This window comes from Chionomys nivalis, chromosome 5 (assembly GCF_950005125.1).
Source record: "Chionomys nivalis chromosome 5, mChiNiv1.1, whole genome shotgun sequence".
Lineage (NCBI taxonomy): Eukaryota > Metazoa > Chordata > Mammalia > Rodentia > Cricetidae > Chionomys > Chionomys nivalis.
The window spans coordinates 2,256,767-2,274,183 of NC_080090.1; the positions used below are offsets into that span (position 1 = coordinate 2,256,767).

The 17,417-nt window shown below is 48.5% G+C and overlaps 1 protein-coding gene across 3 annotated transcripts in view; it reads left to right on the forward strand.

The window, feature by feature from the left end:
- The first annotated feature begins 314 nt into the window (after window positions 1-314).
- The window catches only part of Susd4 (sushi domain containing 4), a 127,698-nt gene continuing 110,595 nt past the window's right edge, over window positions 315-17,417 (forward strand). Inside the window, exons 1-2 of one of the 3 annotated variants that reach the window (XM_057769305.1) lie at window positions 315-386; window positions 1,257-1,439. In XM_057769305.1, coding sequence (XP_057625288.1) covers window positions 1,292-1,439 — 148 coding nt within the window. In that variant the 5' untranslated portion in view covers window positions 315-386; window positions 1,257-1,291. Of the gene's footprint in view, window positions 387-437; window positions 660-1,256; window positions 1,440-17,417 lie in introns of those variants that run through there. The other 2 variants (XM_057769304.1, XM_057769306.1) reach the window with 2 other exon arrangements.

Here is a 17,417-nt window from a genome sequence, read left to right on the forward strand (position 1 = left end):
CCTATGGCCACCTTCGCCATCTCAACCTATGGTGGTGCGCACAGGGCACCAGTGGCCATTGGTGAAGGATCGGGATGCAGACCTGGACGTGTGCGCGCGTGCGTGTGCCTGTGTATATGCGCGTGCACATGCGTGTGCCGTCGCCCCCCCTCCCCGCGCGCGTGCCGCTGCCTGGCGACTCGTGCCCGACAGGTGCAGGCGCGCCGGCTTCCCATTGGCCGTGGCGTCTTCCTCCGCCCTCGCCATCCCCTTACCCCCACTACTGGCGCTGGCTAGGATCCGCCGAGGCGCGTGCAGGCCTGCGCGCCCGAGCCCTCCCCGCGCGCGCTCCCGCCTCATCCCTCCCTCCTCCTCTCCGCGCCGCCGCCGCGCGATCCCGAGCTCAGGTACCGAGCACGCGGGCTCCTCCCCGGGGGCGCGCAGCCCGGCCGCCTTGGCCCTAGTCACCCCCGCCCCGCGGGCGCTCTGGGGGGAGCCCGGGGAGGGAGCGCGCGGCGGGACGGGCGGGGGCGGTGCAGCCCGGCAGCCGCCGAGGCTTCCGTCTCGTTCTCTCGCTAGCTCGCGCAGCGGCGGCAGCAGAGGTCGCGCACAGATGCGGGTTAGACTGGCGGGGGGAGGAGGCGGAGGAGGGAAGGAAGCTGCATGCATGAGACCCACAGGTAAGAGCCGGAGCCCGGAAGGGGCTTGCCTGCCCGGGGAGGCGCGCGCAGGTCGGCCTGGGCGAGTTGGCTCCGGGCTCAGCACCCCTAAAGGAGGAATTTTTAAAATAAAAATCACAGCTCAGATCTCATAAGGGACTGGGGCAATAGGACCCTCCCAATCCCTGGAAAAGCAGAGAAGTAGCCGGGGGCAGCAGGGTGCACATTGTGAGATTCCTGAGAGTAAAATGTACAGGCCCCGGGAAAAGTGTTTTCTCAGCCGCTTGACGCTAGAAGGCTTTAGACTTTCCTGTCATGATCACAACCGCTGAATCCTGGGGACCAGCGCAGAGCCAGTGTGCACTAACCCCTGTCCTCTCTCCCCTCCTCCATCCCTCCCGCACGCGCAGTATCCCATGGTGGCTGCTACTCTCTGGACCCTGCATGGGGGGTGGCAGGAAGGATCTCGGCGTGGGAAAGGGGCGGGAGCTACGCAGGGGCTACCCGGGATGGAGCCCGCAAAACCCAGGCGCCGGGTACCCAGGGTGGAGGAGGGAAAGCGTGGCCCCAGAGCCCGGGCAACCCCGGGGTATTGTCGTGTTCCGCTCCTGGTTACAGACTCTTGCAAGCTGGATGCCCTCTGTGGATGAAAGATGTATCATGGAATGAACCCGAGCAATGGAGATGGATTTTTAGAGCAGCAGCTGCAGCAACAGCAGCCTCAGTCCCCCCAGAGACTCTTGGCCGTGATCCTGTGGTTTCAACTGGCGCTGTGCTTTGGCCCAGCACAGCTCACGGGTGGTGAGTAACCCCGCTGTGATGGGAGAGCCTTGGACGGTCCAGTAGGGAGGGGAGCCTGCGCTGGCAGGACAGCACTGCGCCTCCTGCATAATTGCAGACTTTAGGGGTGCCTGAGAAACAGAATCCTTGTGTCCCAGTCTTTTACAAAACCCCTGGAGTTCACAGAAAATTTTGTGGAACCCGGTGCAGGTTCGCACACCCACCAGCAGCCTAGTTGGGCTTTTCTGAAGGAAGGATAAAAAGTCTGGTCTATTATTCCCATTTTGGCTAAGAAAGAAAAAAAGAGGGATAGAATAAGAAAGAAAAAGAAAAGAGACGGTGTATTTGTAGACCCTTTACCTTTGATCTTTGCCCTCTGCAGACCAGTCAGGTTTTGACTTCTGGATTTGGGCAACACTAGACTGGACACCTTTAAGAATGTCAAGGGTCTGAAATCGTGGTCAGGCTGGTTGGAGGACAGGTTTATTTGAAAGTTAACTTCCTGTTTCTTGGAGATGGTGTGTTGAGGCACGTCAGCGGCTGCTGGGGGTGGGGAAAGGTTGCAGAGCTTCAGGGATGTTTCTGGAAGATCGATTAGCAGGTTACAGGGGGAACCAAGTCAAGAAGCGAAAGTTAACTGAAATAAATTGCTAGCCCCAGTCTCTGTAGCGGCTCCTCTGTAATGTACTTGATTCCAAGGGAGAGGCTGTGTTTTGGTTGTGGTAGAGGAAGACAGATGGAGTTCCTGTCTGAATTCCCCTGCTCAAGCATCTCCCTTTCACCCTTGTGCACCACTGTCCATCACCCCCGTCTGTTCCAAATATTCCTTGAGAGCTTGCTGCTGTGGGCACGTGAAGGACAGGTTTGTGAAATCCTGTGGATGCCTCGGTAGATTGTCATTAGATGAGAAACCAGTATTGCTGGGCAGAAATGAGCCATTTGCTTGTGGGAAAACGTTGCTGTTTCACAGACTTGGGAGGTGAAGATGGGGCGAAGGAATGGATGGGGAGGGAGCAACACTGGGGAGGAGAGTGACCACCCAGGCCTTAACCCAGAGCAGTTCGAACTCCAGGCGTTCCCAGTGGGCAGCTGTCAGATGCCTGGGGTGTGAAGCTGTGTATCATGGTGTGCATCGAGTCTGGGTTAGGGAGAAAACTCTTACTTTGGCTTTGGATGGAGTGGGCGGGTGCATGGTTGTCTCGACTTTATTTCTCTCAAGGAGTCACTTTTGGTGCCATTGTTTAGTTTTCACTAGACACGCCTCTGAGGCAGGTGTCCTCCTCACAGAGGGCAAGGTCAAGTGTGAGTCCAGACCACATCCTTGTGGCCCGCCAGGGCTTTTCCCTCTCTGGATACTACTAGCCCTACCTCATAGGCAGATGGGAATCAAAGGCAGACCGCCACTGAGCAGGCCCAGGGCCTTTCCTCTTTCTGGCCTTTCAGTTCTAGCTCCCTTCCTTCCGGCCAGGTCCTTATGATTTACCACTGTCTTGCCTCAAGCCTCCCATGCACGTGACAGATAAGCTAATCAGAGCCCATCTACATGTGTCTCCGCTGTTGGGTGAGGTCTGAGCATGGGGTGGACTTAAAGGCTATGCTCTTGGCTTCACCCATTGCTGTTTCCAGGGCTTTCCCAGCTCGGTTTAGCAACACCGTTCGGACTCCCCAGCTACCTTTGTAGTTTGTACAGTGGTGTCTTTCGGTCTCCCTTCCCAGAGTCTTGGAAACGGTGGGAATAAGGGTTCCCTGTCACCCTTCAGCGTCAGAGCCCTTTCTTGTAGGGATCATCTGTTGCAGAATGGCTGTAACTCTTATTTATTTATTTATTTGTTTAGTGACGCTGGTTTGTGGAGGAATACTTATTACAATTTTAGGACTCCTGCATGAATCCACAGTGTAGCAGGGAAGGACGGCGAGGGACATCCTAAACATGGAGGAAACGCGTTTACTTTCTCAGAAAAGAAATCTATGTAGTATCCAGGTTGATAATGAAGGCAAATTTACCATTACTCTGGACCTCTGCTCATAAAACATCCATGTGTTTGCAAATCTCTCTTGTTAAAAGATAGGTCCCAATTCCGCCGGCTTTGGGAGGTCCCTGAGAGTCCGTGTTTCTGTGTTCTTTCAGTTATTATTGTTGTTTGTGTTCATACGCATCTGCCACATTTGTGCTGGTTTCCTCAGAGGCTAGAAGAGAGTGCTGGATTTCCTGGAGCTTCATGTACAGGCAGTCTTGAGGGGCACCGCGTGGATGCTGGGATCTGAACTTGAGTCCTCTAGAAGAGAGGCAGGTGCTCTTAACTTTGGAGCCATCTCTTCAGCCCCAAGGGTCCATATTCAGTATGCTCCCAGCTCCCAGGAGAAGTCTTTGCTTCCAGTTCAAAGATCACAGTTTGATTAGCAATGCTTTAGACTAAGGTGTTCCTTAAAATTAGTTGCTTCTAACTCCAGACTTCCTGAGCTCCTTCTCAATTACCAGATGCCAATGACCTGCTAAGGAGCAGAAGTCTCAGCCAGTGTCTCATCTGCAGGTGAAACACAGCTGAAATCAGCCTCACGGAGCGCTTTCCCTCTCTTAACCCACAAAAGGTGCATATTTAATAGGCACTCTTCTGAAATGTGGATTTTCATTTTTGATTGCTTTCAGAGAAAAAGGAATACCACAATAGCCAGATATAATAGTCTGAGCTAGAAGTGGGGGAGAAAGCATGTGCCCTGTATAAGTTTTACAGAAAAAGGCCTGAACTAGAAAGGGAGAAATTGAGAAAATGACCAGACAAAAGAGGAGAGAGAAAAGAACTCCATCAAAACCGAAAGCCTTTGTCCTGGGAAGCCTGAGATCCAGTTCAACTCTTTGAGCCCTAGGAGAGCTTTTTATAAGCCTGGCTTAGCTGGTGGTGACTTTGGGTGGCTCTCTTGGAGCTGTCTTTTGTCAGCTGGGTGGAATGGTCCTCATTTGGAGCCTCTGAAAATGATTATCCTGAGTGGACCCCTGCCAGGCTTATGGGGGGGGCGGCGGATACAGGACCCTGCTGTGCCCAGTAATCCTACTGGACTGTGGTTTCAGTTGCCTTTCTTCTTTTGCCCTCAGTCTACTTTCCCAGAAGCCTCGTAGGCTTGGAGGAATGACGTAAGTGGTCCACCCAGAGGTACTGGAAGAGGACCTAGACTTTGCTTTACAAACTACTCCTCCAAGATCAATTCCTTCTATTACTGGGATCTCACAGCGGGTGCTGCACTTGCTAGCTTTGAGGGTGTTCTCAGCTTCCTTATGTATATGAGAAAGAAGATTTTATAAGTCTTAGGGAATTGGTATCAGGGAAATGCCACAGACACTCAGTAATTGTAGAAGGTCATGGAGAATTAATGGCAAGGCTAAGACAGTGCTATAGTCTGGGGCATCTTTGATCTATTTATTCATGAAGCATGAAGTACTTGGACCCCACCTCAAACCAAGGCCTGTTGCTCATGTAGTTCTTTTAAACTAATAGAACCTTCCCTTTTTATCCCAGTGAACACTTTTTTATCATCATAGTATGCTTTTCCAGTCAGTAAATTCTTCACTCTCCTGGACTCCTGTTGCTCTAAGAAGCAGCGCTTTATCATATCATTGTAAGCCCACTGAGGGCAGTGATCTAAACTGATACATTTGTATGTTTTAGGTACCAGCGCAGCATCTGATTCATGGCCCAATGCTCAGTCGGTGTTGGTTGAAAGCAAGAAAAATAGACATCTCACTTCCTGTGTCTCCGTTTAGAAAACAATCACTGTGGGTGGTCGAGTTATGAAAAGTTGAGGCCATGTCCAGTTGAAGGTGGTCTAGGGAAGGCTGGAGGAGACTCAGGAAGGGCTTCAGAGACAGGGAGACATTTAGGATGGGAAGGGGTGGCAGAGATACCGGGTACAGAGATGTGGAGATGGTCACATGATTGGACTCAACAGATTGGCCTCCATGTATGCTCGCATGCCGTAGGAAGGCGCCATATCTCATTACAGATGGTTGTGAGCCACCATGTGGTTGCTGGGAATTGAACTCAGGACCTCTGGAAGAGCAGCCAGTGTTCTTAACCACTGAGCCATCTCTCCAGCCCTCCTTAAGGGTTTTGGGAGCATCCTGAATGCCTCGCATCAGAACCCAGGAAATAGTGTTTGGAACAGGAGTGTAACATCAGGCAGGCTATACTTCCCACTTCCCTGCTTCTGAGTCAGCACCCCCGAGTTACCATTCTGTCTGAATTTAGCGCCCCATGAGGGTGAGGTCTCATCTGGGTCATGAGGCATATCTATGTGCCAGCAGATAGGAACAACGAGTTTGTAGATGTGGTTATCTTGAAGTTTTATTGAGAAAAATTTTATGTGTGGTTGAGTAGAAGCTTTTCCTGCAATGCTGTCTCTAAAATCCATGGTTTCAAACTGAACCTAGTCAACAAAGTCCCAACTCCCGAAACTCCAGCATTTATTTCCTCAACAAAGCCTGTGGTGATTTAAGCAGCATGGAAACACAGCTTATTGACGGGTGAAATCCGAAAGCTTCGAGGGTACGGAAGGATTTCCTGTAGCAAGTAGCAAATCTCACATCTCACAAACCAGAAGAGAAGAGGCAAGTCAAAGAGACCCAGTGTGTCTTTAATTCCCTAGCGTAATGGTGGGGTAGATGAAGATCTTGACCCAGCAGATTCTGATTAGAAATGAGGGAAAGGGGCTGTGCTGTTCTGTTCTTGGTGTCTGAAATATATCCCCAGTGTTTCTGAAAGGCCTTCAGATGATAACAAGGGCTCTGCATTCTTCCCAGGATGAGCAGAGTTCAAGTTCAGCTTCTGCCCTTACGTGGCTGCATGGATTTCAGTTGCCAGTTAGCATCGTGGCCTGACAATATTAAGATCTCTATTAATGTAGTCAGCCCTTGTCTGCAGTTTCATTTCCGTGATTTCAGTGGCCAGTTATCATCATGGCCTGGAAATATTAAGTGGAAAAGTCGAGAATAAGTGATAACAAAGGGAGTGCCATTTTGAGAAGCACGAGGAAGTCTTTCACCAACCTTGCAGTTCCTTCTGCATGGAATTAATCCCCTTGTCGAATATATATACGACATATATATGTCAAATATAATATAGTAGGATATTTAAAATAATATCCAGAAGATGTGTATAATAGCATATTGTTATAAATGTTCTGTTTTATTGTTTGGTATTGTTAATTCCTTACTATGCTTAACATAAATTTAACTTTATTATAGGTATATAGGTCTAGGATAAAATGAAGTATAGTATGTGGGGATTGCTACTCTCTGTGATTTCCAATGGGAATCTTGGAATGCATATTCACAATAAGGGAGACTTTTAGGGATTGCTGGGTTCCAAGCTCTTAGCTGCCTTCTACATCTCTCTCTTCCATAGTTCAGCTCGATTGCATGCCCTGGAAATACACATATAAGGGGATTCAGTTTTTGCTCCCAGGGAAATATACAAATAAAACTTCTCAGAAGTTTAAATGCAAATGACTTGCACAAAAATTTCCTAATATAGATTTTTTTAGTTCATTTTAAAATCTAGTGTTATTGATTGATACTGATGAGAAAAGTGATTTTTCAGATTGCTTCTTTTTATCCTTTTCTGATTTTGGAAGCTCATTCAGTGTTTGATAATTGAAATAACCACACAGGGTAATGGTATGTCTAAATAGGTCACCAGGATCATTGCTTCTGAAAACTGAAGGAAAGAAAAGACCAAATGAAAAAGCTTTTTAGCTTATTTACAAACAGTCTCCTTTTGCGAAGACACACAGCGGCATCCATGGCAGATACAAAAGACGTATCGTCTCGTGCATCCGATGAATCACTCGCCTACTAATTGCTCCATTTTCATAGGAGCTCGCTCTTCAACCATCACTAGCCATGGAAGGTTGAGAAAAGATGGGATGAAATGTTAAATCGGCTGGAATCTGAGCGATTGATAAACATTTCCAGATTGTCAGTAATCTTAGTTGTAGACATCTGGGGCATGCTTTGTGTGCGCCAACACCCATTCCCATACATATGTAACCTCACTGAACTCCTACGGGGGACTGCACGGTGTACACCATTGTGTGCGCCAACACCCACTCCCATACATATGTAACCTCATTGAACTCCCCATGGGAACTGCACGGTGTACACCATGATTTGTTCTTATTTAATAGGAGAGGAACCCAAGGGATAAGAAGACTAGACCACTTGTCATTTTCGGAATGTTTTTCCTTTTAGAATGCCAGGACATGACAATTCCAATCTCTGATACATCCAGCCCATCCCTATTTTTATGATAGTTGACCCAAAGTGTCCATTTAAACTGAAATTATCAAATAGTTTGGAAGTTGGCCTTCCTCGCCATGGTATGAGGGAACTCTAGTATCGTGACCAGAAAGGGCCATAAAACATACTAGTGAACCACAAGAAAATTCCATAATCTGGGATGAAGTAGAGGCCAGGGAGCCTGAACCTTGGACTCTGAGGAAATGATAGCAAGAGACCAGAAACCCAAGAACCTGTTCCCCGACTTTACTTGCACTGAGCAAAGAGATGCCAGGTGGCCGGGACCAGTGACACGCATGCTCACCAGCCCCTTCTAGGGGTCGTCACAGCTTTCCTGGCAGCTTCCATGCGCTTTGGACAAGAGTTAATGATCGCACAGCTAGTGTGTGCTTAGAGTGTTAGAAGCAATGCAAACGGGCCTCGTGTGTGTCACTACCTGTAACTGCTGAGTGCACCAAGGGGAGGGTTTTTTTTCTATCTCTACCGTCTTTTAAATCTTACTTTAAGAGACCTCAGTGAGGTTGCTCTCCTGGAGTCTCCTAATGTTCAGAGAAAGTCAGATTAGGAAGCAAGACACAGGGGCACACACCTGTAATCCGAACACTGAGGAGAGAGACAGTGGCAGCCAGAACTTTTGAGCCCAAGGGAACATTTCTCCCTTGAAATGTTACATTGGAGGAAGAATAAGATGTGTTGGTTCATAAGATCTGAGAGTCACTTTTGTTTGCTCTCCTGCCCAAGAAGACATGTTGGATAGATGAACTTGAGGCTTAATTTTGGGAGGAATTTGGCCCAGTTTTCCCTCATCTTTACGAAAAAAAAAAAAAAAAAAAAAAAAAAACCATGTCTGAACTGCTCTAAGAGAAGTTACCCGCCCAAGAAGGAAAAACAAAGAGAAATAATTAAGTGAGTCGCTCACAAACTGGAATTGAAAGTGCATTTTGAAATAGCTTCTTAATTGGGAGTATTGTAATTGCTTTATTAATCTTAAACAAGGTAAATTGGGAACATCAGAGAAGTCAAATGAAAACAAATTCTTGACATTATTTAGAAGCGTCATTAAACCTGGGAACACAGCAGAGAATGAGTCTCCACTTCCTCCACTGTGGAGGTGCCAGACGCCTGCGCCGCCTCCGCAGGCTAGGCTCTCGTGACCCTGTCTGTGTGTTTGAATGTGCCCCGAGTCTCCAGGAATGGACTTGGGTACAAAGAAGAGGGAAGAGTTGCCGAGCCGAGTAAGCTGGATCAGTGGTCACTTCATAATTGTCCTAGGAAATCGAGGTTTCTGAAGATGTTGAGGAAGGATGAAGCTCTTTGGAAAAGAAAGCCATTTGACCTTCTCTTGCTTCTGTCTGAAATGGCGGCCTTTTGTCTCCTAGAATCACCATTGCGGCAGAAGAGCTGGACAAGAAAGGCCACTCACACACCATATTCTTATTTTTTCTGACAGTAACAAAATACAGAACAACCTCACTCCTTCGGTCTGGTTGCCATTATAAAAGAGATATGTGGTTGGGTTGAGTGAGCCAGTAAGGGGAAGAGATTCTTTTAAGAAAGACATAAGATGTGTTCTCAGAGTGGATTTAACATTGTGTGTTCCCACAGCCTTGGTACTGATCTAGTTAGTTGCAAATTCAAGTTTTCTGTAAAGAATGTAGAAGGAGTTTCTGGACTTTAAGCCACCATGAGACAACAGGATCTACTGGTTTTATGGAAATCTGATAGGTTTAATCTTGGAAAGATTTTCAGTTATCCCTTTCGAGGGTTTCTATTAACTAACATGGACTCTTAATAGCTTAAGCTAACCCAAAGATACATTTCAAGGTAAGAGTTGGGGGCTGGGGAGATGGCTCAGTTGGCGAAGTGCTTGCTGGACAGACACATGGATATGCATTCAGTTCACCAGCACTCTCATGAGAAGCCAGGCTGGGCTGCAGATAATCCCAGCGCTGTGGAGGTGGAGACAGGAGATGCCTGGAGCTTGCTGGCCGGTGTAGCCATCAGTGAGCTCTGGGTTCAGTAAAGGACCCTGTCTTAAAAAATAAGTTCTATGTGGTGGGGTGGAGAGCTGGCATAGCGGTTGAGAGTGCTTGTTGCTCTCACAGAGGACCCGAGTTCAGTTCCCAGCGTTTCACAGCTTATGCCTGCAACTCTTGTGCCAGGGGACCTGATGCAAATGTGGTATACATGCATATCTGTAAGCAAAACCCTCATACACATAAAATAAAATAAATAAGTCTAAAAAAAATAAGGTATGGGACTGGAGAGATGGCTCAGTGGTTAAGAGCACTGACTGTGTTCCAGAGGACCTGGGTTCAATTCCCAGCACCCACATGGCAGCTCATACTGTCTGTAACTCCAGTTCCAGGGGACCTGACACTTTCACACAGACATATATGCAGGCAAAACACAAGTGCACACAAAACATTAATTGTTGAAAAAAATAAGGTAGAGAAATACAGAGGAAGATACCTGACTAACCCCAAGTCAACATGTCCACACTTACAGGCTTGTGCGTGCCCCATGAACACATACATATATATACAGTGCATGCACACACACACATACACACACACACACAAAGTCTTCTTGGGGTGGTAGAAGGCTCCTGCAAATTTAGGTTATAGTATAACAGCATGTACTTAGTAGTACAATAGAATTTAAATAGAGAAATTAAATTGCATTGAATTATATTTAAATAGGGAAACCATCTTTAAGAAACTTTTAGTTTATCTGGTTAAGAAGAACTCAGTTTTGAGTTACTATGTGGCCTTTTAAAAAGTCTTGCCCAGGTTCCACCCACATCCCCGTTTGCTCTGGGTTAGAAGTAGAGGGCATGTTTTTGTTTTGTTTTGTTTCCTGTTTCCCCTTCTCATCCTGTTTACACCGCTGTCTTGTAGATGGAAGGCACCTGCTTACTTTTACTGTTGACTTGGTGGCTTCACTATGGATCCTGGGAGCGAGCTCTGGGGAGAGGAAGTGTCTGTCGAGGCTAACCAGTTCTCATTGCTGCTGTTTCCACGGGGCAGAGGGGATGCTAACCTACTTGCTTCCTTAGTTTTGTTATCTGTGAAAGGGAGTGACTCCCCTAGGTGCTGCGAACATCAACTGCGTGTGTGCGTGTACGTGTGTGTGTGTGTGTGTGTGTGTGTGTGTGGTGTCATAACTCCCTGAGGTGCCAGCATTGTTGAGAACAAACTATCAACACGTGCTACATTTACTGCAGTGGGAGGGAGCCTGCCAAGAGTCGTCTTTGCCAGGAAGAGATATGGTAAAACAAACACTTAAAGGCCCAACAGCGCGGGTCTGGGTAGATGGGTGGTGTAGCTATTCACCATGTAGCCCCCAATTCTTGGTCTCAGTGCTTCTATGGAAATAACTACCATGGTGTGGTATAGGGCTTCATAGTGGAAGTTTATCAAAGAGATTCAAGGCTGCGGTGGGGCTTGGGGTGGAGGCTCATGAAACACAAAGGCTCTGGAGCCGAGTAATAATTTCCAGGCGAAGATGGTGTTGGGAGATGATTTTTTTGAGTAGAGAGAACAGTGTGAATGAATCTAGGAGGAGAAAGATTACGTACTGAAAGCAAGGGACAGCTCAGGGCAGCCTTGGTAAGGGCCGTGCAGAGGGAAGGTGGACCCACTTGCCCGGCTAACCACAACACTCAGGGATTTGGATGGGAACCTATAAAAAACTAGGCCTTCAGGGGGCATGGCATGATCTGTTTCATTTTGTTTTAGAAATGGATTTTTTAGCAGCGTCGAAGATAGAGATGTAGAGAAACCTTTGCTCATTAAATATTTATCATGCAGGTCTCCAGGACTAGGTGGCAGACGCAGGTGGAGACAAAGCCCTGCCCTCTGCAGATGTATTCTCTGGAGGGCAGTTAGGAAATGACTGTATTGACTCAGGAGGGACATGCTGAGGACTTTAACTTCAGAGAACTAGCAGAGGGAAAGCTGCAGAGGCAGCGTCAACGGAGGCAGACAACAGGGTGTGAGGTTGGCAGAAGAGGGAGACCCCTTGGCAGAGCCTGGCCGCACTCCATTGGAGGGGCCACTGATGAGGGGTGGCAGCAAGGAGGGCGTGCCCTGCCACCACACAGAAAGCTGCCCACTGACACACAGAGACCCTGCTGATTCCTTACTCTCTCAACGTTGTCCTCCCGGTGATGAGGAGGTCCCATTGCCCTCGGCATGTGCATTTGGTCACCATCTGGCCATCTGACAGTTGAAAACTCAGTTTGATGCTCAGGAGAGACATTAGGGCTAGAGATGATGTGTGTCATCTACTTTAAGAGGGCAGTGGGAGGGGCCGGGCTTTTCCAGGAAGGGAGTGTGGGAGGAGAGGCTGGGGATGTGATGTTGGGAGGAGAAGCCAGCTTGGAGGCTGAGGAGTTGTGCAGCTCATCAATATTGATACCAATAAGAATTTAAAAGCAAAACCAAATACACTTGATTCAGGTTATTGAATACTCCCTCCTGCCTGGGAGCTTTTTATGTTATTTTTATGTTGTTGTTGGGATACTTTTATGCTATTATTAGGATAATGCTTTAGTGATCCAAATTCTGGGTGCCTGTGCCAACCAGGCAGAAAGCTGAACCAGGAGGGAGAAAGGCCATGGTTGGGAGTCTGATACATTTTGTATATACAATGTCCTCGGTAGGTTTCATGTTGTCTTAGTCAGGGTTACTATTGCTGTGATGAAACCCTATGACCAAAAGCAACTTGGAGAGGAAAGGGTTTATTTCACTCACAGTTCCATGTAACAGTTCATCCTTAAATCAGTGAAGGCAGGAACTTGGAGGCAGGAGCTGATGCAGAGGCGATGGAGGGGTGCTGCTTACTAGCTTGCTCCTCATGGCTTGCTCAGCCTGCTTTCTTATAGAACCCAGAGCCACCAGCACAGGGATGGCACCCACAATGGCTGGACCCTCCCCCAGTAAAATTAATTTACTAATTAAGAAAATGACCCACAGCTGGAACTTACGGAGGTATTTTCTCATTTGAGGTTCCCTCCTTCCAGATAACTCTAGCTGCTGTCAAGTTGATAGAAAACTAACCAGCAGGCATGTGTTTGAACCCTTGACTCCTAGCTTGGGGCTGCTGTTTTATGAGGTTATGGAGGCTTTGGGAAGTAGAATCAAGCTGGAGGAAGTAAGTCGCTGGAGGGCGGGGACTGGAGAACCTTTCTCATCTATTCTCCTTCCCCAGATATGTGAGGAGGAGGCAACCCCAGCCAGATACCCGACCCTACTGCCTCCTCCCCCACCACGGAGTTGCCTGCTGCCACAGCTTCCCTACCATGGCAGACTCTACTCCCTAAACTTCGAGTCAAAATAATCCCTTCCTCCTTCAAGTCACTTCTTAGGAGGCTTTGGTTACAACTTAGAAGTAACACAAGGGCTGGAGATGCACGTGAAGATGTTTGAGCTCAAACTTGGGGCAGTTTCCAGTTTGGTGGGAGGAGAAGGCTAGGAGGGTAAGGGTTCAGCAGGGCCTCCATGTGTCTGTGAGCATCTTTGGATGCTTCCTTTCCCATGTACCGTACCTGAGTGCAGTGTTGGTGGCAGGGCACCCCACCCTTTCAGTCATCTCTTCCTCCAGGGTGCTGAGGCTTTTCTGTGTGCTCTGTGCTGTGGACGACAGCTCTTCCTGTGCATCTCCTTGGTACCCCTGTCCTTGAGTTCTCCAGGGACCCACCTAGCTGTCTGCTACTCTGCAGAGATGGGTTGTTAAAGAGTGAGCCCTCTGTTACCCCACACCCTGTCAGCATCCTGCTGCCTCTGAAGCAAGTCACATAACCCTCCTATGCTTCTGTTTCTTTCTCTGCAAACCAAGACCACTCGTGAGTTCCTAAGCATCTGGCAGGGTTGTGGGACAGAAAGAAGGTGCAGCATCATGGGCACAGGGAGGTGCAGGGTTGGGGACAGGAGAAGGTGCAGGGTTGTGAACAGGAAGAAGGTGCAGGGTTGGGAACAGGAAGAGGGTGCAGGGTTGGGGACAGGAGAAGGTGCAGGGTTGGGGACAGGAGATGGTGCAGGGTTGGGGACAGGAGAAGGTGAGGGTTGGGGACAGGAGATGGTGCAGGGTTGGGGACAGGAGAAGGTGCAGGGTTGGGGGACAGGAGAAGGTGCAGGGTTGGGGACAGGAAGAAGGTGCAGGGTTCGGGGACAGGAGAAGGTGCAGGGTTGGGGACAGGAGAAGGTACAGGGTTGGGGACAGGAGAAGGTGCAGGGTTGGGGACAGGAGATGGTGCAGGGTTGGGGACAGGAAGAGGGTACAGGGTTGGGGACAGGAGAAGGTGAGGGTTGGGGACAGGAGAAGGTGCAGGTTTGGGACAGGAAGAAGGTGCAGGGTTGGGACAGGAAGAAGGTGCAGGGTTGGGGGACAGGAAGAAGGTGCAGGGCTGGGGGACAGGAAGAAGGTGCAGGGTTGGGGACAGGAAGAAGGTGCAGGGTTGGGGACAGGAGAAGGTGCAGGGTTGGGGACAGGAGAAGGTGCAGGATTGGGGACAGGAGAAGGTGCGCAGAAGAAGCACCAGAAGGCTTTCAATGAACAGGAAACAGTGATGACCGCCTGGACTTCTGGGAGGAATGCCTTTCCGCTGCTGCATCTGCAGCCACTTTTCCCTTTTGTCTGCATAAGTAGGAAAGGCCAGCAGGGATGCTCTGCATAATATAAAAGCCACCTCCCCGTGAATTCTGACGCCAGTGGAAGCTCATTTCATGTGGACACGAGGTGAGGCAGCTGGAGGAGCTGTTTTGCTGCAAAATGGGATGTGTCAGCCTGTGCTGGGTCCCCACTGCCGGTGCGTTCAGAGAACAGTCACACCTCGAGATGGAGAAGGTCCTTGTACTGCTGAAAGGAATTTCTCAATAGCTGTTGGCCCAAGCCCAGCCCGCTCTCTTTGTGTGCTGACAGAAGCTCCAGGAAGAGAGAAATTAAACCTGTGAGGGAGGCAAGCAAGGCATTACAGGTGCTGCAAAGGTTCACGAGGGAGGAACTTACTCTGTGCGTCTCTTGCTCTGCCTCCCTGCTAGCCAGCGTGGTCTTTCTCGTGTGGAAGCATGTGGGTGCCATAGGGCTCAGCCTCTGCATCCTTAGCTGGAATGCTGGGATGAGCTGGGAACTTGCCTTTGGATCTAACACAAGCGGGTCCGATTGCTTGATAGTGCGACATGATGTTATTGGCAAAGTTCAGACTTTGCCAGAACCATGTGGATTGCAGTGCAAAGAAAAACTGTAAACATATTTCATAATGTGATTTTGTGTTGGGCTCCATTTATGGCCCCCCTCAGCTGAGTGCAATCTGTGGGCCACAGGTCGGACACACCAGAGAGTCGCTGTGCTTGTGTTTGTTCAACAGTGCCGCCTTTCACCTTCAGCTGCTCGCTGTCTCTATCGTTGAGATCCTTGCTTGAAGTTTGGCAAGTAGGATATTGCCATCAGACATCTGTAGGCTGGTGATGGATCATGGGATTCCTTAGTCCCTCAGGAGTGATGGGAAAGCCTCTGTATTTTGATCTCAAAATACGGGAAGGCTGAGGGCACCTTGCTGTAGTTTCTGCCCTGCCCCTCAGACTTGACCATGACAGAACTCCTAGAATACCCCCCTCTGATTGAGAAAGCCTTCTTTCAAATACCACCTGATCCTTAGGCTTTGAATCGATAGTAAAGGGTCTTGTATGGCTTTATGTGGTAGCGAGCATTTATTCGTCCTCTTGAGAGTAGCTTTGCTGGAAATCTGCTGCTGGCTGCTGCTGTCATTTACATGGAAATGAGTACCCAGCGCTCCTGTCCTCACTGTGCTCCTGCTGAAGGGAGACCTTGATATTCAGGAGTTCCAGAAAGTTCCCGTCTCTGCGGCAGCTGCCTCTGCACCTTGGCTGTAGCCACACTCAAAGGCAGGTTGCTCTGAACCTGATGTTGCTGCTGCTGTTAAAATTGGCCTTTCTCAGGTCCCTCCATGCGGTGTGGGCACAGGGGACTCTAATCAAAGGCTGAGCCGGTTACTGGCTTCTGCCTTCGTCCTGCTCTGTGGTGTGCCATCTTCTCACCTCCTACACGCCTGGGCCTTCTAATGCTTGGCATTTTCTCTGGTGCCCGCTGTGTTGATGTTGCTAAACTGGGTCACGTTCTCGGTGATACAGCATTAGCTAACTTCTGTGGAAATGCACAAGATCATACCACACACATTTCTGTTGTTCCTTAACTTTACATTGAAATGATCATTCCCAGTACTGTTTGTGGGTCAAACTAAATAAGCTTTCTTAAAGTAAGATAGCCACAGCAGTGATCCCAACAATGAGGTTAAAGCAAAGTCTTCATCGATCGCCCTTGGGCAGTGTGGTGGTTTGAATGAGAATGGCCTCTGTAGGTGCTTGTGTTTGAATGCTTTCTTCCCAATTGATGGAACTGTTTGTACTGCTCAAGCGCCACGCCTACTGCCATGTTCCCTGTCTTAATGGTCATGAACTCTAACCCTCTGACACTGTAAACCCCAATAAACTTTCTTCTATAAGTTGCTTTGGTCATGGTGTCTTATCACAGCCAAAGAAAAGTAACTAAGACAGGCAACTTGGAACAGTCTCTAAGAACTAAGAGCCCTGGGGGCAGAAATTCTCCTACCCTAAGGCAGAATCCCAGCCCAACTGTGCAATTGCTTCATAGGGCAACTGACTTGTGTCTGCCCTAGCTTTTTCATCTATACCATGGAGTGGGAGCACCCAGCCACGGCACAGTGCTATTAACGAAGGCTAAATGACTTAATATAGAAAGTACCCACATAAGTACCTGTGACATAGTAGTTGAACTAATGTTTTCATTGTCTTCCTTGTTAAGCTCTTTAGAGGTAGATCTGTAACGGGTTTGTCTTCATTTCCCTGGACCGTACATTCCCCATGCATCCTACCGACCAATGCACGCAAACTCTGCTGTCAGGCTCTGCAGAAGGATTGCACGTTCCTGGAAAGCAAGCACTTGACATCGCTCTGGTTTATCTCTCAGGGTACCACATTGGCATTCCAGTAGCCTCACCAGAGGGTTAAAGGACTCTGGAAAGCTTGCTGCTGTATGAATAAAGCAGAAAGAATGAAACAGAAAGAAGCACTTAAAAATATCATTTGAGTGTGTGTATGGGTGTGTGGATGGTGTATGTCAGGGAGCGTGTGTGCCACGGCACACATGCGGAAGTAGAAGATACATATTTGTGGAGTTGGTTCTCGTTTTTCATTTTATGTGGATTTGAGGATTGAACTCAGGTCACCATCTTGTACAGCAAGAACCTTTATCTGCAGAACCACCCTACTGACCCCTTTATTATTTATAAAGTCTCTCTCTTCCCTGTCTCACTTCCAGTGTCTAAGTCAGGCAGCAGCAACAGCTATTGGGATGGGTAGAAAGGATGATAAGAGGGTTCATGCTTGGCTGACCTGGAGTCTTGCTCCTCTCTTTGGAGTGACAGCCCCATGGGCCATTGAGTTTTTGTTTACATTGATGAGGGGGCAGACCTGGGTTGTGTCCACAGGGATGGGAAAGTGAGAGGTTCTTTCTAGTTTTCAATCTTCATTTATTCCTCCATTTCCTCAGTAAGAATTTGCTGAGTGTTTACTATGTGTCAGGACTACGGTAGGTACTGGGACCAGAAATATGAATAAGATAAACATTGGTCCTCAAGGGGCTCATTTCTATATGGGGCACTAAGTCAG